The 26,760-nt window shown below is 36.3% G+C and overlaps 2 protein-coding genes and 1 non-coding gene across 4 annotated transcripts in view; 1 reads left to right on the top strand and 2 right to left on the bottom strand.

Annotated features, from left to right (window-relative positions):
* LOC134667696 (protein I'm not dead yet-like) overlaps positions 1-26,760 on the bottom strand; it is a 44,830-nt gene that overhangs the window by 13,250 nt on the left and 4,820 nt on the right. The window lies entirely within an intron of this gene.
* LOC134667101 (uncharacterized) lies at positions 11,512-16,851 on the bottom strand. 2 transcript variants are annotated; one of them, XM_063524382.1, is made up of 3 exons: positions 16,385-16,851; positions 15,556-15,698; positions 11,512-14,801 (listed from the first exon to the last, which is right to left on the bottom strand). In XM_063524382.1, the coding sequence occupies exon 3, from the start codon at positions 14,406-14,408 to the stop codon at positions 11,973-11,975; it is 2,436 nt and encodes an 811-aa protein (XP_063380452.1). In that variant the 5' UTR covers positions 14,409-14,801; positions 15,556-15,698; positions 16,385-16,851; the 3' UTR covers positions 11,512-11,972. Both variants share the same exon structure in this region, with proteins under 2 accessions (XP_063380452.1, XP_063380453.1).
* Trnad-auc (transfer RNA aspartic acid (anticodon AUC)) lies at positions 11,819-11,891 on the top strand. The gene has a single exon. It is a non-coding gene; the product is annotated as a tRNA-Asp (tRNA).

Genomic DNA, 26,760 nt, shown 5'->3' with positions numbered 1-26,760 from the left:
CGTAGATATCACTAAACTTATTTAGTGGAATCAAGTAATATACTTTTGTAATAATTACTAAGTTTCTTTCGTATGTATGACGCACTGAAGTTTCGTAGATATCACTAAACTTCTTTAGTGGAATCAAGTAATATACTTTTGTAATAATTACTAAGTTTCTTTCGTATGTATGACGCACTGAAGTTTCGTATATATCACTAAATTAAGGAATGCATAGTTTACGAAACTTACTTAGGTTAATTCTACTAAACAACTTTAGTAAAATATACTACTTACCTTTGTATATTTTACCTGGTTTATCTGAGTAAATTCTACTAAAGCGCTTTCGCATAGTTTACTGCAACTGATTTTGTACGATTTACTAAACTAACTTTGTAATTTTTACTACTTTACTTAGGTGCAATTTACAAAATATCTCTAATAAATTCTACTAAACGGCTTTTGTGGATTTTAATAGTTTACTTGCGTACAAATTACGAAACATGATTTTGTTACATCAAACTACTATATTTCGTATATTATGCCAATATTAATTTAGTAAGAAATACTAAATTATATTAGTACAATATACAAATTAGAATGCATTACAGATCCAATAACCGTTACATGACTCCATGCCATAATATATAAATTATAATATATAGTGGTTTTATGGCATGGGGTCATGTAATGGGACGGTTATTGGATCTGTAATGCATTTTAATTTGTATATAATACTAATATAATTTAATATTTCTTACTAAATTAATATTGGCATAAAATAATTATGATCACAATCGTTTTAAAACCAACAATTATGAAGCAATTGCATAAATAGAAACAAAACTTATCATTAAAATGTAAAAACTTAAAATGGTATAAAGCGAATAAAAAAGCTACTTAATCCAATTCACCACAATGTACAATATACCAAAAAAATAACAAAAGCCACTCAGTTAGATTTATAAAAGTATACAGAGTAAATTGGCACACAATAACAATATTACATTAAAATAGGCATTCGGCCTTCGGCTCGTTTCATAAAATTATGCACAGTTGCATATACCTACACAACGACATATGACAAGGTCTATCACATCTGAAATAACAGGGTGAAGGAGAAAATAAACAACAAAATAATGAGAATTTAAAAAAATATGTATTTTACTCTCGTGGCATTACAAAAATTTGGGTTTGATATTTAAACGTATTACATGTATGTATATACGCATAATCATGATAATAATAATTTGGCCTCAATTATTAATCTCTTCTAATTAAGACGAAACACTACAAACATATGTACAATGTACGTAACATAACACTCAAGAACAAAAAATTGGGCTATTCATATCAATAATGGGTTTGTATACAGGGAGACTACAGCGCGTGAGCCTAGTACTGGTACTAGAGTGTATGCTCGACTGAACCAGGTCCCCCATACAAACGTAGTTTGGTCCTCATTTGAAAACGGCAACTTTGTAAACACAATGGGATCTGCCACATCTAGGTCGTAAATTAGCTTCTGTTGCTTGAAATTATAATTAAAAATAATTTGGCCAAGCCCGAGATAGCTCGAGGCATTTAGTGTTCCGTACGGCTACCATCAGTTTGGCATTGACATAAACGATATCGTGAACGTAATTTACTTCCTATAGGGGTATCTCTTTCGCACTAATATGTCAGTACGAGCGAGATGCATAGAAAGTAAATTACGTTCACGCCCACGGTAGCGTTTACGTCAATGCCAAACTGATGGTAGCCGTACCGCTCGCATCGTTACATTTTACAGAGGTTGTTTGCCTGTTTTTAGGATACCGTATTCAACTACACACACAGAATAATAGTACAAAGTGTCTAAGTGCGAAGGCCGAAGGCCGAGCTTTAGCAAAATGTCATCGCTTTAGCACAGAGCAATAGTACAAGTGTCTAAATGCGAAAGCCGAAGGCCGAGCTCCGCGTAGGGCCGAAGGCCCGAAGCGTCCAGGATGTTAGTACTTAAACACAGAACAATAGTATAAGTATCTAAATGCGAAGGCCGAAGCCCGAGCTCCGCGTAGCCGCGCGTCAGTTCTGTGTTTAACCACTGACATCTTGCAGGCTTCGGGCCTCCGGCCTTCGCATTTAGACACTTGTATTAATTACCTGTGTTTAGAACTGACCTCCTGGATGCTTCGGGCTTTCGGCCCAATGCGACTTCAGCCTTTGGATCTTGCGACTTAGACACTTGTACTTAAAAATACTTGGAAAAGTTACGGGAGGCGTGCGTCTGTCGGACGCTTCGGATCTTCGAATCGCTCCTTCGGCCTTTGCATTTAGTTAGATTCTTGTAGGTACTATTGCTTTGTGTTTGTATACCGAAGTCGAGCATCTCGCGAATGCTTGATGTATTATAATAATTTAGAGTAAGCGCGCATCACGATTTTTTGTCCTGCGATAATTTTGTCGCAGAAATGCAACGTATGTGTTTATATGTTAGTGCGCGCATATGCGACAAAAAAATCGCTGCGATTTTAAAATTGTGATTTGTCACATTTTTCCGCGATTGTTCGCGACGCGATTGTCGCAAAGTGAATTGCAGCATGCGGAGTTGTATGGCCCTGCGCGCACTATGATAATAAAATCGCACCCCGGCCGGACCTCAGTCGGCATTTCGCTCTCCAAACCCCAACATCTCGGCACCTGCATCTCCAATGGAGTCTCAAAATGAGACGCTAGATGTTGGCCATTTAATTATGGAAATAGAAGGGGATCACCTTTGTGTTATAAATGCTCAAAGTCATACAGTGCGCGCAGTGAATTTTCTGCGATATATTACAGCGCGATTCTAAAATCGTGTCGCAAAAATTAAAATCGTGGTGCGCGCTTGGCCTATAATACCTTACATGTATACTCCTTCAATTTGAATTTAGAACTCATTACCTTAAATGTATACTCCTTCAATTTGAATTTAGAACTCATTATTTTTTTATGCCATATATATAGACTTTAATATTATTTAGAACTGCTAAAAAACAAGATCGGCTTACTTTAAATATTTCGTCAATTTTACCTTTGTTTCTAAAAATTGTGATATTTAACTGTCATATACTATTAATGTCTTCCAAAATTATTTTCTCGTAACAGGACTGAGGGGCTACCGCGAAAACCGAAATTCGCAATTTGCGGGGATCTTTCTCTTTTACTCCAATGAAGGCGTAATTAGAGTGACAGAGAAAAATGCTCGCAATTTGCGAACTTCTATTTTCGCGGTTATAGCCCTGAATCTTGTTGCTCACCGATCCGTTCAAAAATATACATAAGTACTGAATATATTAATTAATAGATATTATAATTATACAATTAATACAGAAATGTAATGGTACTTAATGAAAAGGAATATTGTGTATATTGTTTCGACGAATCAGATACTCTCAATAAAATCTATACATGAGGCCAAAGCTGTTCATAAATATTAAATGACTTTATTATCTCTATACGCCTTACTAACTCTATGTGTCCTATTGTGGAAAAAAAAACACAACGACAGTCAAGAACGGAATTCTTAATTTGAATTTTTCAGATTTTTGAAATGCCTAGTCCATTGGTTGGAAAGCCCGTTCGAAATTGAAACTTATTTGCAATATAATAAGGTCGTATTTTGTAGATGTCTCTCATACTTATAGTAGGCTATTGAGATAAAATTAAATAATCCACAAAAATAAGCAAGCAGGATTAAACTTTGTGTCAAAGACATAAGTCATAAATTTCAATGTCAAAGTTTTAACTAAGGATGTTTCTCGCTAAATATGAATTGACCAGTGTAAGCATCAGTTAGCTAGCCCTAAGCAACCAAAGGTCAAGCTGCAGTTGAAAAACTAATAAAGATAAAGTTAAGCTGATAATTTTCCCGCCGTCTCCATGCTTCTTTAAGTTGGGTATTGACTGGTCAGCTGCCTGCTAGCTATAGTTTTCGCGAAAATCGCCAGGACAGAGGTGAAAATTTTTGTATGAAAACTTGCAACTTTAAATGCATTTTTTGACGAAACTATTGCAGTCTAAAATGAAGTCAAAATCAGTCCATCGACTCAATTTTTTGCAAACTTTCTAATGGTACCCCACACGATTCTTACAAATGAAAAAAGTTTCAGCCTACCCCTCTCAACCCCCTAAATTTCCCCCTTTAATAAGAAATAAGCAATTTTGACTTATATACAATATGAGTGGTGGTAATTGCTATAACTGTTCCAAATTTTAGGTATCTATGTCAAACGGTCTCTGAGAAAAACGTATTTAACTGATTTGCAAGACCGAAGTGATCCCATAAGTGTTCCGTAAACAAAGTTTTGTACGGAACACTAAAAACAGAGCAATTTTTTGAGTTTAAGGTCTTTTATGAAAAACTTTATGCTCGTTCTATTTTTTCTCTTATAATTTCTAGCTAGAAGTATATTCCGACCTAGACCGTTTAAAAAGAGAACCAAACTATGTTTGTATGGGGAACCGGGTTCAGTTGAGCCTACTGCGGACTGGTACTGAGGATTTTTATATATTGATCTTGTTTTTTCCATAAATAACAAGTTACACTAACGAAAATTCACATGCTGTAGTCTACTCGTAAGCGAACCTAGAACCTATCGTCTAGTACAAGTAATAGATAAAAAAAATAGATTAAAAGTATATGTTATATTAATGAGATGCTAGGTATCTTCTCATGCATTTAAAAACTTAACCTACTGTGGGTGCAAGTGCCCTTGACGCAGAAGTATCTAAAAAGGTTGTGGGTGAATTTACATTACAAAAATCTAAGTTTAAAAGTGAGTTTACAATAAGTTTACAATTTACAACCTTCTAAATTAAAACAAAATTAACCTGGTATAATGTTAATACCGCTTCGAACACAAGACGCTAAACACGACCTTTTATTGGGGGCTTAAGACACAAGGCATCTCTTTGGTAAGTATTCTTTGCGTATATTATGAAAGATGAATATACAGGGTGGATTTAAAATTACTGTCTTGTGTGAGACTTGAACTCACGGCCTCTGGATCGATACTCCAGCGATCTGCCATCTGAGCCACCAAGACCTCATCCATAGCCAGCAAATCTTTCCACCATATTACGGGTCAAGGGGACCCTAGCGACATCTACCTTAAGAGTGTTACACTTCTTAAACGGCTACCCGAGCTCCAAGTTACATTGGAAATTCACCAGTTACGATGTGCTACCCATACTAATTTTCATTTTTAACAAGCAGAAACGTAACTTGGAACTCCGGTAGCCGTTTAACGCCCACTTGCACCATTCCACTAGCCCGGGGTTAATCGGTTAAACTGTTAACCCACTGTCAAATTGCATTCGTAACCATAGTAACTCCAGGTTTAACCGGTTAACCCCCGGTTAGTGAATGGTGCAAGTAGCCCTAAGAAGTGTAACACTCTTAAGGTAGATGTCGCTAGGGTCCCCTTGACCCGTAATATAGTGGAAAGATTTGCTGGCTATGGATGAGGTCTTGGTGGCTCAGATGGCAGAGCGCTGGAGTATCGATCCAGACGCCGTGATTCAAGTCTCACACAAGACAATAATTTTTCCACTTATCAAAAAAAATTCGATGTCATGGGTGTACGAGTTGACGTTAAAGATATGTTTACACTTTTGCACCTTATTACAAAGGATTAAGGAGGAGCTAATCTTTGACGTACATGAATAAAATTACATTCTTCTATCACCTTATTTGTTGTGTATTGTATTATTTGTTGATCATGTGGGTAATGTGTATATTTGTTTATAATCAGGATCCAGTACTGATATTTCACCAGAAGAGGCCGAAGAACATAAGTTGTGGTTGAAATTTAACAAAGAACCATGGGTAGACATTTTGGATAATTGGAACCAGACCAGGCCCCAATTTCACACCGGTGACAGGTGCGACAATTGTAAAACATCACTGTTGCTGACGTCACAGGCATACAATTACATGGGCTACGGTTACCGCTTACCATCGGGCGGGCCGTATTCCTATTTGCCACCATCATTGTATTATTTAAAAAAACTTTATTATATCGAAAAAAAAACAGATATTTCTCTTGCGAAGTTTCTGACAATCGTCAGAGATTTAGAATTGTCGGTAATTCTTGACAGGAAATGAGTTATACGAGTATGTCGGAATTTCGTGACAATGTCGTGTTTCTTGTGACAATTGTCATAAACTTAGCAAGAGAAATATCTGTTTTTTTTTCCGATATAATAAAGTTTTTTTTCATAATACAATGATGGTGGCAAACAGGAATACGGCCCGCCCGATGGTAAGCGGTAACCGTAGCCCATGGATGCCTGTGACGTCAGCAACAGTGATGTTTTACAACTGTCGCACCTGTCACCGATGTGAAATTGGGGCCTGAAAATACAGAGCGGCATTTATCGCTGAAGAAAAAAATACAATACAGGATATTCTTACAGAATGGCCTAGCCTTAAGGCGAGTCTAGGATATAAATTGGTATGCTTTTTGTATTATACTTGGATTCATCGGTATTCAGAATATGACCATTTCAGTTTTTTTTTAAGTATATATTACCTCCTATTCATAAACAAACCCTAGTGACTATAATAACATCTATAAAACAGATGATCATTTGGCTTTACATGCGTAATGTGACTTTCAGATTGAACCAGATTTTGACGCTATGCATCCGCATTGCGAACTTAATTTGTTTAAAAAATGGCCATTATTTATGGAAAAAGCAAGACCAATACTGAAAAATCTTAAATCAGCGGACATAAATTTACTGGATGAAAACCTTCAGGAAGGTAGGTTATGTATGTTGTCTCTAAGTTGGGCTATTTCTTGACTTGGCGGAGCGGAATCGGTATGCAATATTTTGTACTTCACAGTGGGTTAAACTGTAAACCCACTGTCAAATTGCACTGGTAACCATAGTAACTCCAGGTTTAACCGGTTAACCCCGGGTTAGTGAATGGTACAAGTAGCCCTAAAAAGTGTAACACTCTTAAGGTAGATGTCGCTAGGGTCCCCTTGACCCGTTATATGATGGAAAGATTTGCTGGCTATGGATGAGGTCTTGGTGGCTCAGATGGCATTAATTTTGTACTAAGCAGAAACGTCTGCAAGCGAAATTACAAATTTTATAATTGAAAGAAAGAATGGAAATGTTCACCGCGTTGAGATTATTTGATGTAGTTTCTCGAGCCCAGTCTTGAATAATATTCTCTCCTTGATATTTGGGATCAGCTCTTTCAGCTCGGGATCCTGAATTTTTTCCATAAGTTTGAAAGTTATGTCATTATCTGAAAGTTAGTTACTTACTTAGATAAATATGGTAGGACTTCCTTAAGTTGAGTTTCGTAGAATCACATTTCTTGTTTTGTAAACCCCAAAAGACACACACAGTAATTTTGCTACTTATCAAAAAAAGTTTGTCAAAAATTACCTTTTTATTTATTTAGAGTGATCAATGTATTGTAGGTTCCTATTTGATTATATTATATAGGTTCCTATTGTATTTTTTATAATGCAGGGTCCTGTTTTGAGTTTTAATTTTACTTGATTTGACTTAGTTTGAGGATGTATAAATTCTGGATTAAACTTGTCATGCCCGAGATGTGAGTATACGAAGAATCATATTTATAGTCAAAATAATTATGTGTGTCTTTTGGGGTTTACGAAACAAGAAATGTAATTCTACGAAACTCAACTTAAGGAAGTCATACCATATTTATCTAAGTAAGTAACTAAAATGGCTTCGCTTGTTTTATCTTTCAGATAATGACATAACTTTTAAAAATTCTCCAATTTTCATTTTTAACAAGCAGAAACGTCTGCTAACGATGCTACTAAGCTTCGGATTTTTAAAAGTGGTAAAATTACTGTCTTGGTTGAGACTTGAACTCACGGCCTCTGTATCGATACTCCAGCGCTCTGCTATCTGAGCCACCAAGACCTCATCCATAGCCAGCAAATGGTGCTTTTCGATAAACCCCATTCTTCTAAATACTAGAGTCCTAAACTTAGGCTGTCTTCATCTTCTTCAGATGCCATTTTCACGCACAGTAAAACACTCCTCTTTTACTTTAAAAGATTATTACAGACAAAATACGGACAGTAATACGACAGTACTCGTAGCAACAGTACCAACACGGATCGCTCCATCCAAAAGCACCATCAATAATTTTGCTGGTAAGTCTTGCCTATAATATTGCATCATTATCCCGTATTTACCTAATTATTTATTAAGAGTGATCAATGTATTGTAGGTACCTATTTGAATTCTCTTTTATAATGCAGGGTCTTTTTTTTGAGTTTTAATTTTTGATTTTACTTAGTTTGAGAATGTACAAATTTTGGATTAAACTTGTCATGCCCGAGATAGAGAATAGTAAAAATGATTATGTGTTTCATTCGACGTGACAATCGACGTAACGTAAACTGTTAAAATTACAGGAGACATATTACATCCCCAGTCGGAAAGTTGGAGAAAAAACTTATATTCCCGCACAAGCGAAACTACCTACTCGCTACCGTAATCAGCTTCAGTATTAAGGAAAAGTGGAGTAGTAACACGAGTACCCACCAGTGGCACCAGTTCCGATAATAACGAAGATACCATTCCAGGTAGGCGTGACGTGTGTATTCATAGAGGTTCGATGTCATGGGCATACGAGTCGACGTTAAAGATATGTTTACACTTTTGCACCTTATTACAAAGGATTAAGGAGGAGGTAAACTGTATCTTTGACGTCGACTGTACATAACTAAAATTACATTCTTCTATCACCTTATTTGTTGTGTATTGTATTATTTGTTGATCATGTGGGTAATGTGTATATTTGTTTATAATCAGGATCCAGTACTGATATTTCATCAGAAGAGGCCGAAGAACACAAGTTATGGTTGAAATTTAACAAAGAACCATGGGTAGACATTTTGGATAAATGGAACCAGACCAGAAAATACAGAGCGGCATTTATCGCTGAAGAAAAAAATACAATACAGGATATTCTTACAGAATGGCCTAGCCTTAAGGCGAGTCTAGGATATAAATTGGTATGCTTTTTGTATTATATTTGGATTCATCGGTATTCAGAATATGACCATTTCCGTTTTTTTTTAAGTATATACCAGGTGTGGCCTGTAACATGAGTAAAAAATTAAACTGTAGGCTGTACTCCTCATACTGACCAACATTTGTTCAGCAACTTTTAAAAATAACTTGTAGTTTGATTTTTAATACACTTTAAAGTTTATTCTAAGACGCAATGTAATGCGAATTTTGTTATGTTTAAGGTGTGACAAGCAACGTCAATCACAATGATATGGCGTGGCGATGGCGTCCATTGAAGATAATATTTATTTTGTATGAAATATAGGGAGTCTAAATACTTCATAATTTTTAAAAGTTGTTGAACAAAATGTCACCGTTTGAGGAGTACAATCTAGGTTTTAATTATTTGCTCGTGTTACAGGCCACACCCGGTACCTATTACCTCCTATTTATAAACAAACCCTAAGTTACTATAATAATATCTATAAAACAGATGATCACCGACTCTATTTGGCTTTACATGCGTATAATGTGACTTTCAGATTGAAACAGATTTTGACGCTATGCATCCGCATTGCGAACTTAATTTGTTTAAAAAATGGCCATCATTTATGGAAAAAGCAAGACCAATACTGAAAAATCTTAAATCACCGGACATAAATTTACTGGATGAAAACCTTCAGGAAGGTAGGTTATGTATGTTGAATTTTAATTTTACTTGATTTTACTTAGTTTGAGAATGTACAAATTTTGGATTAAACTTGTCATGCCCGAGATAGAGAATAGTAAAAATGATTATGTGTTTCATTCGTTTCATGTTGGAGGGGTTTGGACGTTTAACTCACCACGCTCGTCCAGTGCGTGTTGGTGAGTAGACCGTAAGCCTGCTAACTCGGCTCGTGGGCGCCACCTTTGACATACTAGATGTTCATCCGCTGCCACCCTAAACTGATACCCTGTCTTAGCACCAGTAGACCAAACTAGGCCGCACTAATATTAAATGCGCCCTGATTTGGTAGAATACACTTAAAAGTGCACGACAGTTTAACGTCATATCGAGGACGGTACCCGGGATACGTGGAAAGGGAGGAGGGAGGCCTTTGCCCAGCAGTGGGACACTCTAGGCTCATATAAATAAAATTATGTGTGTCTTTTGGGGTTTACAAAACAAGAAATGTAATTCTACGAAACTCAACTTAAGGAAGTCCTACCATATTTATCTAAGTAAGTAACTAACTTTCAGATAATGACATAACTTTAAAACTTATGGAAAAAATTCAGGATCCCGAGCTGAAAGAGCTGATCCCAAATATCAAGGAGAGAATATTATTCAAGACTGGGCTCGAGAAATTACATCAAATAATCTCAACGCGGTGAACATTTCCATTTTTTCTTTCAATTATAAAATTGAAATTTCGCTTGCAGATGTTTCTGCTTAGTACAAAATTAATATAGTGAAGTGTAAATAAATATGAATCCTGAGCGTAGTGAGTGTTTATATTAAAGTCTTCTTCATCTTCTTCAGATACCATTTTCACGCACAAGTTAAGCATGACAAGTTTAATCCAGAATTTGTACATGATTCTCAAACTAAGAAAAATCGAGTAAAATTAAAACTCAAAAAAGGACCCTGCATTATAAAAACCAGAAATCAAATAGGTACCCACAATACATTGATCACTCTTAATAAATAAAAAGGTCAGTTTGACAAACTTTTTTTTGATAAGTGGAAAAATTATTCTCTTGTGTGAGACTTGAACTCACGGCCTCTGGATCGATACTCCAGCGCGCTGCCATCTGAGCCACCAAGGCCTCATCCATAGCCAGCAAATCTTTCCACCATATTACGGGTCAAGGGGACCCTAGCGAGCTTTTTCCATAAATAACAAGTTACACTAACGAAAATTCACACGCTGTAGTCTACTCGTAAGCGAACCTATAACCTATCTTCTAGTACAAGTAATAGATAAAAAAAATAGATTAAAAGTATATGTTATATCTTCTCATGCATTTAAAAACTTAACCTACTGTGGGTGCAAGTGCCCTTGACGCAGAAGTATCTAAAAAGGTTGTGGGTGAATTTACATTACAAAAATCTAAGTTTAAAAGTGAGTTTACAATAAGTTTACAATTTACAACCTTCTAAATTAAAACAAAATGAACCTGGTATAATGTTAATACCGCTTCGAACACAAGACGCTAAACACGACCTTTTATTGGGGGCTTAAGACACAAGGCATGTCTTTGGTAAGTATTCTTTGCGTATATTATGAAAGATGAATATACAGGATGGATTTAAAATTACTGTCTTGTGTGAGACTTGAACTCACGGCCTCTGGATCGATACTCCAGCGATCTGCCATCTGAGCCACCAAGACCTCATCCATAGCCAGCAAATCTTTCCACCATATTACGGGTCAAGGGGACCCTAGCGACATCTACCTTAAGAGTGTTACACTTCTTAAACGGCTACGAGCTCCAAGTTACATTGGAAATTCACCAGTTACGATGAGCTACCCATACTAATTTTCATTTTTAACAAGCAGATACGTAACTTGGAACTCCGGTAGCCGTTTAACGCCCACTTGCACCATTCCACTAGCCCGGGGTTAATTGGTTAAACTGTTAACCCACTGGCAAATTGCACTGGTAACCATCGTAACTCCAGGTTTAACCGGTTAGCCCCGGGTTAGTGAATGGTGCAAGTAGCCCTAAGAAGTGTAACACTCTTAAGGTAGAGATGTCGCAAGGGTCCCCTTGACCCGTAATATGGTGAAAAGATTTGCTGGCTATGGATGAGGTCTTGGTGGCTCAGGTGGCAGAGCGCTGGAGTATCGATCCAGAGGCCGTGAGTTCAAGTCTCACCCAAGACAGTAATTTTTCCACTTTTAAATTTATTCTAAGCTTAAAAATCTCCAATTATTAAACAATGTTCAGACTGTGACATCATGTATCTAAATATATTTGATTCTGCAGTAAGAGTCTCCATTAGAGATAATATGACAAAAAGTTGGTGCGTAAATAAGATCTTGTGGCATAATTAGTCTATATAAACCAGTTTCTCTTTGATGCAGCTGGTGTGCTTGCAAGTGGTAATTGAATCCTATACAATCAATTTGTTCTGTTAGAAAATAGATGTTATTACTTGATGACGAAACACAAATAAATTTTATCTTAAAAAAATTGTAACATGTCCGATTAGAAATTACTAGAATCATTCCTGGTACGTATTTTATACCGTTATAATAAACCCAATTAAGACTATTTGCTAAATTTACATCGTCAGAAATAATAACATCTTTAAGATAATCATGAATATTCAGTGGTTCAGATATCCTAGTACCTAACTCTATTCTTGTTTCACATCCTTTTCCAGTGTAAAGTCTGTGAGCAAGAGTCAATTGTTCTTTTATTAATAAAGTCAATGGCAAGTTTTTCCTAGACGTTATAAGAGATGCCGTTCTTTTCAATTGTTTGTGTTTGGCTTCGAATCGCATACACCATATTAGTCTCAAAGGTCCTACTTGCTTTATGACATGCGGATAATGCACCATAAAATGGTGCTTCGGTTTTAAGGTGTCGTGAAACAGTTTGACATAACTTTCGTGATGTTCGCTTATTAAGGCTTCTAAATACAACAGTGTGCTATTATCGATATCCCTACAAAGTAAAATATCAATAATTTCTAGCAGTGTAAGAAAAAACTGCCATACTTCGTCATCTTCAGGTATTAAGTCTCCCACCAATAAAGGAAATATGTGTACAAATAACATCATTTCAGATGCAGACATGTTAAATTTGCTTTTCATTAAATGTTCATGTTTTATTATTCCACATCTATCATTTAGCTCACCAGATCCGTAGTCAAATAATTGTAACCTATTATTCAAGTTATTTAAAGTGAACAATGTGATGCTTTCTGTAAAATACACAATAATATGAGTCAGATCATAATGGCAAACACCTTCAAATATATCATGCATAATGTCAACACAAAAATTATCAACAACATGAAAAGTGCTAATATCATTAAATACACATCGTTCACTTATTCCTGTCGTTGTTACATTGTTAATTTCGACATCAGTGTTATAATTGTGTCGATTGCGCATTAAACCGTCATCTTGCTTGCACTGTTTCCCCATTATATTTTTATGAGCCTTACATATTCTACAATAATAGTTACTAGAAAACGATTTAGCAAATCCAAGAACGGTGTTTAGTCCCAAATTGTCACCAATGATCATCCCTAGTATAAAATATACTTTAGAAACACCTTCACTAATTTCTAAATCTATGCCATTTTGTTCTAAACTCTTCAACTCCTTTATGAGTTCGTAATAAATTGAAGCATTGCCATGACTTTTGCTAGATGATTTATGCAACATTGCAACAAATATATTTTCTAATAGTGAAGCATGATCCGCTGACAACGTTGGAAATGTGTAATAGGTAGCAGCGATAGAATGGATTCCAGCATGACTACCCAGGGGGTTATTGCATTCGAAATCATCAAAATACAGAAAATATGGAATGTATAAGCTATTTTCATCCATTTTTCCGACCAATTTTTGCTTCCAGATATTACCTTGGGTAAAATTTGATATAGATTGAACATCAGGAATACTAGTGCTACATTTTAAAAAGTTGGGTAGTTCAAATATTTGTTTTAAAACTGCTCTCAAAGGTACTATCGCTCCAGTTTCCAACATAGGTCTTAGCATTACCGTAGAATTTCCTGTATTTACAGTCACATTTTCATTAATTGTAAATTTTTTTGGGGGTGTGTAAATATTACGGTCAGAAAAATATTTAATTACTTTACTTTCAGTATCCAAACCGTCGAAAGAATTGGAAATTGCTTCAACTATGTTTTTATTCGGTGTATCGTCATTAGGTGAGAGTTCAGACAACATAGTTCCAATAACACCAGTTACTAGTTCTGAAACATCGTCAATTATTTTCATAGCGCATTTACGATTTAAATAAGGATTGCTATACAACGATAATGCAAATGCTGCAGTAGACTTCCGTACATTTTCATTTTTCTTACTGAAACTTTCAGATGTGGGTTGCAGATTACTGCAGCATGCATTAACATTACATGGATCCTGAGTATTATCTGTTATGTCTAAATTATTGTAATTTTCGATCATGTTATCAGTGTTAAAATTAAGCGACGGGGCTAATTCTGAATATATATTCCGGTCCGAGACATTATGACTAACTATATGACGACGAAAGGAACGCAAACTTTGAAATGCTCTGAAACAATTCGATTGTGCACATCGATATATCGAGTTATGACCGAGATTGTGACTAGTTTTGTAATGATGAATAAGATCTTGATGGTTTGCTTTTTCGATCGAACACATGAAGCAAATAAACATTGTTACTAGACTATTATCCCTATAGTCACAAAAATTCTTAAGTCCTTGAAAGATGCTCAATTAGTCAGTCAGATCTGATATAAAGCAATAGACGGAAGAAATTTTCTTGTCATTTTTGTTGTGCAAGTTATAAAAATATTTTTGGATAAATGACCATATACTTAAACATTCTAGCGGGTATTGAACGTTGGTTACGTGAATTACTTTGAAACACACGTCGACAGCTTTTAGCAGTTGATCTACCTTGTAGAGAACTGACTCAACCGCTACGTAAAAATCCTTCAAGTCCTTGCTCGTTGGTCCGACGGCAATCACCAGCGGTTGGAAGGTGGTTCCTCTGGATAGATGCATTTTCTGGTATTGCTCCAGTTTATTTTTGATTTCACTCTGGTTCTGTAACAAACACAAATACTCGTATTATACGGGGTGTTTGGTGCACCGTTTGCTATAATAGCGGATAGGTGTGGTCGACATTTGCTACCTCCCGCATGAAAGTTCTTGGGCCAAGTTTTTTTTTTTAAGTTTCTTTTAATAATGAATTAAAAAAAACTGTAAATGGTAGCACCGACGGTAATGTAGCAAGCGTTAGGGACACCTTTGCACCAGGAGTGACACGGTGCGGGTTATTCGACTAATTAAGCAATAATAAAGACTAAAAATAAATAATAAAGACTAGACGCCGCCGGTAGTTTAAAATTCGCGCCGAAACATAACCCGCAAGGGAGTACAAATTTAAAATCAATGGACATAAAGCGCGTGCGACGTGTGTAGCGCGGCGGGTAACGGGTGGCGGGCGGCAGGCGACTGGTATTGGAAAACACAATATGAAGTTCCTTACTTCGGTACCTATATACTTTTTTTAAGCACATATCTCGTTAATTTTTACTTTATGGACTACAAACTTTAAAAAATTCAAACAAAACTCAAATCTCGTATAATAAAGTAGATACTCTGTCTATCTCAAAAGCTTACGCTTCGTACATACCAGATTTCATCAAAAACAGTTCAGTAGTTCAAACGTGAAAAAGTAACAGATACAAACGGACAAAGCTACTTTCGCATTTTGCCATGCCCACAGAATTATACTCAGGTCCTGGACTAATATATCCTAGTATACTGGATAACTTGACTTAATACATGTACTCACCGTAACGTGTAAAATAAATGAATTCTGCGACTCCACAATGCTGGGTTTGTAAAATCTTTTTTTTCCATTTTCTTTGATTGGCACTTTAACGGTAGGCGACATCTTGCACGACATTAATTTGAAGAAAATGTAGTTCGTGGCATCTAAAAGAAGCAAAGTATAATCATTGGCATTCATTTACATTTATGTTTTGGATGGGATCAACGATTAACCAAACCGTCATCATGATGATAATGATGATGATCACATTAAAGGCTTCGTCAGACTACCGCGTTTTGTTAGCGGGGCGCAAGCGGAGCGCGATGAGCGCAGCGCGCGTCGCGCCCGCGTCAGGGCTATAACCGCGAAAATCGAAGTTCGCAAATTGCGGGCATTTTTCTCTGTCACTCTTATTACGCCTTCATTGGAGTAAATAAAAGAGAAAGATCCCCGCAATTTGCGAATTTCGGTTTTCGCGGTAGCCGCTCAGGCTCGCGGCATCGCTCTCTCAAGGGGCAGTTATATATTATGGTTGTCTCTTTCTGCCCGGGCGCGGCGCTGCGTCTACGAGCGGATCGCGCTCCGCTTCCGCCCAGCTAACAAAATGCGGCAGTCTGACGGAGCCTTTAAACGAGTACTGCCTGACTGGCGCGGGATCTGCAGGAGCGTGGCGGTACGTACTGCATTCCGTACCGCCACGCTTCTATGCATAATATTACTACTGCGCAAATGTAATACTGATATCTGGGCACATCAGTAAGGTCACGTCGAAGTACAAAATATTGCATACCGATTCCGCCCGCCAAGTCAAGAAATAGCCCAACTTAGAGACACAACATACATAACCTACCTTCCTGAAGGTTTTCATCCAGTAAATTTATGTCCGGTGATTTAAGATTTTTCAGTATTGGTCTTGCTTTTTCCATAAATGATGGCCATTTTTTAAACAAATTAAGTTCGCAATGCGGATGCATAGCGTCAAAATCTGCTTCAATCTGAAAGTCACATTATACGCATGTAAAGCCAAATAGAGTCGGTGATCATCTGTTTTATAGATATTATTATAGTAACTTAGGGTTTGTTTATAAATAGGAGGTAATAGGTACCGGGTGTGGCCTGTAACACGAGCAAATAATTAAAACCTAGATTGTACTCCTCAAACGGTGACATTTTGTTCAACAACTTTTAAAAATTATGAAGTATTTAGACTCCCAATTTTTCATACAAAATAAATATTATCTTCAATGGACGCCATCGCCACGCCATATCATTGTGATTGACGTTGCTTGTCACACCTTAAACATAACAAAATTCGCATCACATTGCGTCTTAGAATAAACCTTAAAGTGTATTAAAAATCAAACTACAAGTTATTTTTAAAAGTTGCTAAACAAATGTTGGTCAGTATGAGGAGTACAGCCTACAGTTTAATTTTTTACTCATGTTACAGGCCACACCTGGTATATACTTAAAAAAAAACTGAAATGGTCATATTCTGAATACCGATGAATCCAAATATAATACAAAAAGCATACCAATTTATATCCTAGACTCGCCTTAAGGCTAGGCCATTCTGTAAGAATATCCTGTATTGTATTTTTTTCTTCAGCGATAAATGCCGCTCTGTATTTTCTGGTCTGGTTCCATTTATCCAAAATGTCTACCCATGGTTCTTTGTTAAATTTCAACCATAACTTGTGTTCTTCGGCCTCTTCTGATGAAATATCAGTACTGGATCCTGATTATAAACAAATATACACATTACCCACATGATCAACAAATAATACAATACACAACAAATAAGGTGATAGAAGAATGTAATTTTAGTTATGTACAGTAGACGTCAAAGATACAGTTTACCTCCTCCTTAATCCTTTGTAATAAGGTGCAAAAGTGTAAACATATCTTTAACGTCGACTCGTATGCCCATGACATCGAACCTCTATGAATACACACGTCACGCCTACCTGGAATGGTATCTTCGTTATTATCCGAACTGGTGCCACTGGTGGGTACTCGTGTTACTACTCCACTTTTCCTTAATACTCTTAGCTGATTACGGTAGCGAGTAGGTAGTTTCGCTTGTGCGGGAATATAAGTTTTTTCTCCAACTTTCCGACTGGGGATGTAATATGTCTCCTGTAATTTTAACAGTTTACGTTACGTCGATTGTTACAATGTCTAAATTAAATAAGTATATATACTGGGCCAAGCAAATCTTGTCAGTAGCAAACGGCGGCAAATTTGAAAAGTCGCGGGTTAGCAACACTGATAAGAGATTCACTTTTTAGAGATAAGACCGCCTGTTGTTACCTAGGTAGTTTTTGGTGCAACAAATAAAGCTTGCTCTGCAGGTATGTGGTGCTGTGTTCCTGGTGGTGAGTACGGTCGCCAGAGGTCCAGAGAATGCGTTGTGTTAAGAGTGAGGGACCTGTATTTGTCTCTAGCTCTCAACACAGAATCCTCAAATCAATAAAAGCAGGCAGAGCGCTCGTGATTCTTCTGGAGTCGCAAGAGTCCAAAGGCTACGGTTTCTGCTAACCATAAGGCAGGCCGTATGCTTTTCTTTGCCACTAGGGTTGCCAACCGTACTATATTATATAGTATTGTACTATATTTTGGCTCTCTGTACTATATACTTTTGGAAAAATATATAATACGCTAAAATACTATATTTCCGATTAAACGTATATTACACTCATGTTTAGTATTTTATCTAAAAGTACTATATTTTTGAAATGTACTATATTTTTGATGCCTTATTCTGGAAAATACTATATTCCACCAAAAAAAAGTTGGCAACCCTATTTGCCACCGTAGTACTAAAAAAAATGATTACTACTATTACGACTACAACTACTACTACTCCTAATACGACAACGACGACTTCTACTACTACTACTTCATTCAAAGATTTTCTAAAACTCGCTTGCCTCGCCCGGGACTCGAACCGACTAAAATATCCAAAAAATAAATACTCGCAATTTTATTCTACTAATCGATACAGTTAATGTTAATGATAACATTTCTCTAAGATATATTAGGTCTTACACTCGTCTGTCATACAAAATATCCATAAAATCTAATATTTAGTACTCAAGATTTTTTTAGACAAGCAAAATTGAAGAAAACAAGAAAAATCTTTGAATGCAGTTTTGTTTCTTTATAATAATAAAGGAATGTCTCCTTTAAGTAAAATGAGCCAGCTTAAGAATTTAAGGTAGTTTCCCTCCAGGGCCCGACTTATCTTTCCACACTGTATATAATATACAGGGTGTCCCTAGCCATTGGACAAAGCCGAAATGTACATATGCATTAGGGCAGTGGTTCCTAACCTTTTCAGTCCGGTCACCCCTATGACTAACTAGGGAACCTGATTTTACCCCTCCTCCCAATGGTAATATAAAATAAATCGTGTACGTTCGTTGTATTGTTATATTAGGTTAGCTTATTACCCCCGCAAAATACCAGGTTTACCCCCAGGGGGGTAAATACCCCCAGGTTAGGAACCACTGCATTAGGGTATTTAGAACCAGTATACAAAGTATCATAACAATCGGTGTAGCGGTAACGAAAAAATTAACAAATTACGATTTTGTTACTTTGGAGCAACCTGTATGTGTTGTAATAAATAGTATGAAACCTTCTTCGACCGTTTTGATTATCTTTTTTATTTATGACATCAATAAGATTCTGGCTTATAACAACTTTTAATAACTTTTGTTTGATAATTTATTTTTTTATCTTTTGTTCTAATTAAAAAAATATTACCGTTAGAGCATTTCTGAGAAGTAACCCTACGTGGGATTTCAGGGTTTGTCCAATGGCTAAGGTCACCCTGTATAAATATTTATAAATACTTTAATACACAGAAAACACCCATGACTCAGGAACAAATATCTGTGCTCATCACACGAATAAATGCCCTTACCAGGATTTGAACCTGGGGCCATGCATCGGCTTCATAGGCAGGGTCACTACCCACTATTATGAAAAAAAAATCTCGTTGCAAACCTAAAAACTAACTCTAACTGTTAGAGTTACACGAATGGCCTGATATTTTTGTTGAGAATTTTGGGTAAAAAAATATATGCTTAGTCTACTGTCTAACTGTCTAAATGTTAATATTTGACTTGACTTACCTACTTTGTACCATAAAATAAAATCAATGTCTATTATGTAAAAGCATGCCATACGATTAAATAAATAAAAATACATTTTGGGGGTATGCGTTATTAATTTCTCAAAATCGCAATATAAGGGACACCCTAATAATAATTGGCCTTTCACCTAAAGAATTTGCCCTAAATATAAACATTATAGCAAAGAGTTTCAAAGTCTACAGTATACCTATAGCATCAAATCCTCCATAGCCGGTTGATTGTGGTCGACCGGACGTGGTTAAGCGCCCTCTCCATTCCCAGAGTGTGTCACAAAATTTTACTTTTACTTTGCTACGTACTACTAATAATAATAATCTACTGTACTTCTACCAACAAAAAAAAGTAAAAACCTTGCATTCCGAGGGAAACAGCATTACTATTTGATCGGACAATACATCAAAGTCTTGACTGGTCATTTTATTGTAACGTTTGATGTAATATTCTACTACGGTTCGAACTAGTTGGTTCCTTAATGCATTATCTAGGGGCTTGTTTGCAGATGCAGATGCAAGACACAGTTCACCACAATTAGTTGTTGTTAGGATTTGTTTCAAATCAATTTGTACCTAATATTGAAATAAAAAAAAAGATTAAAAAGGAAGAAGAGATAAACATATAGTAGACTTAAATTAAAAAGCATAAAAACTTACAGGAGATTTCTCTACGCAACGGTCGCTTACTTCAGAGGTACTTGAACTTGATGACAAGCTTGGCACCATCAAATCACCATTAATTGAATCTGTATCTTCAGATGCAGTGTCCTGCAAAAACAAATGGGCAAGTACGAGTTAGACCTAATAATATACTGCGCCAGGTACTACACTCTGAGGCATAAGAGTTCTTTTTGTACCTTTTTGGTACGGAACCCTAAGAATAGACGAGTGTACGTTTTCAGCTTCTCTATGACCATTCCCATCCTCAACACAAGTAGCTGGTCATCATGAGACCCTCATTTAAGTAGTGAGTGGTGTCAGGCGTGTCTCACTCCGCGATTTCGTCGCTTTGCTACAGGTAGCTAAAAGTACATCCGTTCGGCCCCAATTTTGGGGTTTGCCATAAGCCGCGCGTGGCGCTGTCGCTACCTAGCGGCCATATCTGTGCTGATCATAACAGACGCGTTATGTTAGAGAGTGATTCTTCTGTACTTAGTACTATTATTTATTCTGTGGTGAGAAAATGATACCAACGACATATGTAACTTCGTATAAGATGAATAAAGTCTAAGAAAAAAACGTGCCTCGGAAATCAAGAAAAAGTCCTTCTCGGATAGATGGCGCACACACCTTTAGCCTATGCTCGGCTAGATGGCGTGACGACACCGTTCCATATTTAACAATTTTAACACATAGATATCAGTGAATGAACATGGGTCAAAATGATATAAAAATAATAAAATCATTTCTCCATATACATAAATATAAATCTTTTTGATAATTTTATACATTTTCATTTTGAGTTTTAGTCGGGTGTTGATAGATGGCAGTAAATTTACTGTGACTACAAAATTTACTATGACAGGACCCCTCTATACTATCTATTCTCTTTGATGATACTAAAACGAATAGAAACCAAAATTTGAAATTCTTAGCTTCAATACTGACTAAAATCCTGTCACTAGTTTCAATGAACGCTGAATATCATGGAGATGACTGCTCTTACTTCCACTAAACATAGCTGACAACCGTCTCCGGTAGGTACATTCAATTTAAAAAATCAGACAAATCTGTTCACTCGCTTGGGTGCTATGATGCCACAGCGAGATACACAAAAATACATGACTGTTAAACTTATAAGATCAAAAATCTGAGTAAGGGTGAGCATCCACCAGAGATATGCGAACCTGTGTTTCCATCCATACAAAGTGACACAGTGTGCCAGGTGTCAGTGTCAGATATATGCAAACACAGCTTCTCACATGGTGCCTTATCTGTAACTATGCGGCCTGACATACATACAGTACAGTCGTTAGAAATACATGCACGGACAAAGTGCCCAAAAATATGTCAACACGCCTTAATAAAGTAGTTGCATAAGGTTGCTCAGAGGTTTTTGAACCTTTGGGATCGTACTTATACATATGAACCTGATAATACAAGTATATTTCATTGACTTGGCAACAGGGAACCCCCAATGCGCGAGTCGGACTCGTCCTTAGCAGGTTTTTTTATAACACACAGGCCTCTTTATAGAATGCCTCTATGCAAATCATTTCAACACTGCAAAATAACACTCGAGTAGGTTTACTTTACTTACATGGATTATTTGATGTAGTTTCTCGAGCCCAGTCTTGAATAATATTCTCTCCTTTACATTTGGAATCAACTCTTTCAGCTCGGGATCCTGAATTTTTTCCATAAGTTTAAAACTTATGCCATTATCTGAAAGATAAAACAAGCGAAGCCATTTTAGTTAGGTACTTACTTAGATAAATAGTGTAGGACTTTCTTAAGTTGAGTTTCGTAGAATTAAATTTCCTGTTTTGTAAACCCCAAAAGACGCACAAAATGGCGGCCAAATAGACTAGCGGTTGGCGGTTGGTGTGACAAATCACTTTTTGCATGGCAAATTCTTGTGGACAAAACTCTTATGATTCCGCTATACAAAATTATAATACTATAGGAAAATAAGCTTTATGCAGTGAAGAAACATGATCGTCATGAAGTCATGACATCTCGGGCATGACAAGTTTAATCCAGAATTTGTACATTTGAGACTAAGTAAAATCAAGTAAAATTAAACTCAAAAAAGGACCCTGCATTATAAAAAAAAAATTGAAATAGGTACCTACAATACATTGATCACTCTTAATAAATAATTAGGTAAATACGGTATAATGATGCAATATAGGCAAGACTTACCAGCAAAATTATTGATGGTGCTTTTCGATAAACCCCATTCTTCCAAATACTGGAGTCCTAAACTTAGGCTGTCTTCGTCTTCTTCAGATGCCATTTTCACGCACAGTAAAACACTCCTCTTTTACTTTAAAAGATTATTACAGACAAAATACGGACAGTAATACGACAGAACTCGATCGTACGCAACGCGCATGCAAAATGGCCGTTGTCGACTTGTCGCTGACTGGCGTCTGCGCGTCTGCGCCAGCGCCGCCAATGTTGCCAGGGTAGCCCCAAATTGCACGACTTCACCCGAAAAAAATCACTTTAGGGTCAGACCAAATGAGCTTTGCAAAATCGTTTAAATATTCGTTGTGTTTTGTGATGCACGGGAAAAACATGGTGAAACCTTACAAAACCGGCGTGCAGGAGTTATTTTCCCGCATGACGAATAATTTTACACTAGTAAAAAATCAGCACGCAGCGATTCAAGCTCAAAAACGACAATGTTTACAAAATTTGTAGTTGATGACGGGTAAGTGGAATGAAACATCTTAATACTTGCACCATATGTAGATAATATAATATTGGTTTAGTTAGACTAAGGTTTCACAGCAAATTGAACACACCTAATAGGTGTAGGCATACTTATCTTATGAACTTCCTCTAACATTTCGAGAAACTCATTGGTACGAGCTGTGTTTCGAGCTCGAACCCATAATCTCCATGCGTATGCTTTCGGCATGGGTACCTACTAGTTAAAGCTTAAATTTATTTTGAATGTATGTTTATTGTTTTAATGGTTTATTTCGTTTTTCCGAAAATCGAAGTTCGCAAATTGCGGGCAATTTCTCTATCAATATAATTACGCCTTAATGGGATTAAAAGAGAAAGATGCCCGCAATTTGCCAACTTCGGCGTTTGCGGTAGGCCCTCTGTACCTATTTACCATTTTTGGTATTATACATAATTTATACATAAATTTATTAAATACATGTTCGCATCACTTTGACTTATATTAGAATAGGTAGGTTAAAGAACTCTTCCTAACTATAATATACTATAATATATAACATTTTTAATTTATTCTTAAAGCCCGCGGTGGTAGCTGCTTTTCTAATACTATCGAGCAAGCGATTGTACACATTTGGCGAGTCACATGTCACATGCCAAATGTCACATTCTCCCAATATTATTTATCAACATTAGTAGATGTAAGTATACATATTATTAGTGACATTTATTGTTGGAATTAAATTTATTTAACCATAATGCACAGCTTACATTTTTCATAGACGGTAAATAAATTTCACAAGTATCAAGACTATTTAATCCATTTTCTGTGGTTGTGGTTTGTCACCAGTTTGTCACATACTGATTTCTAAAAACTACTTTTCATCTAGCGCTACCGACTTTCTGTGGCCTGACTCTAGTAGTAGTTAATATTTTCACTTTACACTACTTTATCTGCAGTATTGCGGGATAATAATAAGCGGTGTAGATACCTAGCACTGGCAACACTGCTGGGCGGGGCGGGAATCGGGAATGAGCGTGAGTATTGTCCCGTGTGCGCACGCTTGTTAACATATCTCGCCATCTCACTCATTCACTCGCGGCCAACGCATTACCAAAGTCAAATTTGTATAATTTACAAAACATTTTGGGCTAATTTTAATAGTCTACTTTGGTAAGTAGGTACCTAATTGCGCAATACACATTATACAGTTACAATTTCCAGTAAATACCTACACATATATAGAATCCAAATATTCCAAATGCTCTTTTAATAGCTTCTTCGAGTTTGTCTATTAGGTATATATTAGGTATAAATAAATAAATACTTATTACGAAAGCGACTGCTATCTGACCTTCCAACTCACAGGGGAAACTAGGCCTTATCGGTATTAGGTCCGGTTTCCTTACGATGTTTTTCTTCACCGAAAAGCAATTTACACGGCCAGCTGGGTAGGTATGCTTATTCTATTTTAAGCTTTTTGTCTAGTCTAGACCATCATTCAAGCTTTCTAATATTAATAATAAAGACTCGGCCGTAATTCGGTAACAATTTATCTTCACCTTCATGCCAAAATTTCGTACAACTAATGGAAATTTAATAAGAGGGCCCGTTACAAATTTAAGCGCTTAATATTAGAGCTACCAAGGAAAGAGGGTAGGGCAGGATGCCCCGGTTGTGGCCACTGTGTCGGTTTTGGCCATTTTCAACTATATTACTTAACCCTTTTCTTGGCAAGGACAAAATATCTTCAATGCTGTTTTTTTCTTAGTTTTTTGTCACCTTTTAGGCTTACTCAGCAACTAAAAAATACGGAAAAAAATCCATAGCTTTTCAGTTTCTTAAAAACGTATGTATCATATTTGATACAATGCAATGTCCTCGATGAAGTAGTTATGTATTTTGTAGAAAACAAATGTGGTTTTCGATATAAATAATACTACATCTTAGTTAACAGAAATCATCGTTTATCACTACTACGAGTATAAGGCAATTTAAGGTACCAGGTGGCCATTAAATCTTCAAAATACACGAAAATCGTCTATTGCCTAATCACCAGGCATTAAAATTTTCACATCGTGAAACTCCAACAAACATAACAAAAAGTCCTTACGTGCAAATGTAAAGCTAAACTAATAAATATTTTGAAAGACAAAACGATTGTAGAAGGGCATATTTCGCCATAAACATTTTTTTCCGCGGAACGGTCTGCGGCGTATTAGCAGCGTAGGCCTGATAGGCATATAATGATAAAACAATACTTAAATAGCTTCAAAGATCGAAATAACTAATAAAAATATAAAGGTTAAATATTTTATTACTACACGTTTTCGCCAAACCTTTAAAATGTAAAAACAATCAAAAATAAAAATAATTAAAAGCTTTTATTTAGTTTCACCTGACCGTTGTCTGTCTGTCTGTCGGTCTGTAATCAAATCTTGCAAGTTAAATTTGATCCACTTTCCGGTTTCCGATTGAGCTGAAATTTTGCATGCATGTATAAATCGGATGACAATGCAATATTATGGTACCATCGAGCTGATCTGATGATGGAGACAGGAGGTGGCCATAGGAACTCTGTGATGAAACAACGCAACCTAATTGTGTTAGGGGTTTTTAGAATTGTCTCGATGAGTATTAGTTGTCTGTCGTAAAAAAAGTATAGTCAGCGATAAAAGCTTGTACCAAAAATGAAATTTTTGCCAAAAACTTATTTATGTAAATCTATTTTGACGACAACGTTGGACGTGAAATTTTTATGTGTTCAAAGTTTTAAAATTAACTTTTAAATCTTTACACAATGATAGATAATAAATGACATTAAACGCAAAATATGCGAAAATATATTGAAATGAAATCTAAGAAATAAGTGGTACACATACGGGACGTAACGACATGTATGTATTGTTTCGGTGGCGCCATGTTGACGATTCCTAATTACATAATTGACACTGACATTAGTGTGCATTATTTTTTGTTTAAATATAGGAGGGTAGATTAACATATGGAATAACTTATTAAGTAGTAAAATGAAGTTGTTAGATTTTTTTACCTCACGTATCACGGGTGTTACGTTGCCAAGAAAAGGGTTAAGGTATAGACAAATTTACAAGTCTATGGTTTATCACTACATAGTATAAAACGAAGTCGCTTCCCTCTGTCTGTCTGTCCCTATGTATGCTTTAGAGCTGGGTCGTTTCGAGTTTTTCCGTGAAACGAAACGTAACCGTTTTTTTAATCACGTAACTGTAGGGTTACCATCAGTTTGTCACTGACATAAACGCCGTCGAGAACGTAATTTACTTTCTATACATCCCGTTTGCACAAATATGCGAGTGCGAGTGAGATGTATAGAAAGATTAGAAAGTAAATGACGTTCTCGACGGCGTTTATGTCAGTGACAAACTGATGGGTTTTCAAAAACAGTTTCTAAAATAACTGGATTCCCTGTGTGTGTCGAACGAAACGAAACGAAATCGCATTGAACTAACAAATAAAACGTACAACACGCAATTCACATTTCATAAAAACCTAATCTGCATCGTCTCACAAATGTCTAATATAACTTGACCCCTAACTTCAGTACTTTATAAAGATAAATCGATAGGTCACACATAAAATGGCCCTCAATTCGTGATGCTAGCGAGTGTTCGTTAAGCGTCGTGAATCATTTTTAACGTTATTCAACTGACGCTACTTCCTTTAATTTTAC

The sequence above is a fragment of the Cydia fagiglandana genome, chromosome 9 (assembly GCF_963556715.1).
Source record: "Cydia fagiglandana chromosome 9, ilCydFagi1.1, whole genome shotgun sequence".
NCBI classification, from domain to species: domain Eukaryota; kingdom Metazoa; phylum Arthropoda; class Insecta; order Lepidoptera; family Tortricidae; genus Cydia; species Cydia fagiglandana.
This window is presented reverse-complemented; position numbering and strand designations above follow the sequence as displayed.

What these genes read in the sequence shown, in the direction of transcription:
- LOC134667101 (XM_063524382.1), bottom strand. Translation starts at nt 14,408, where the DNA reads ATGTTTATTTGCTTCATGTGTTCGATCGAAAAAGCAAACCATCAAGAT.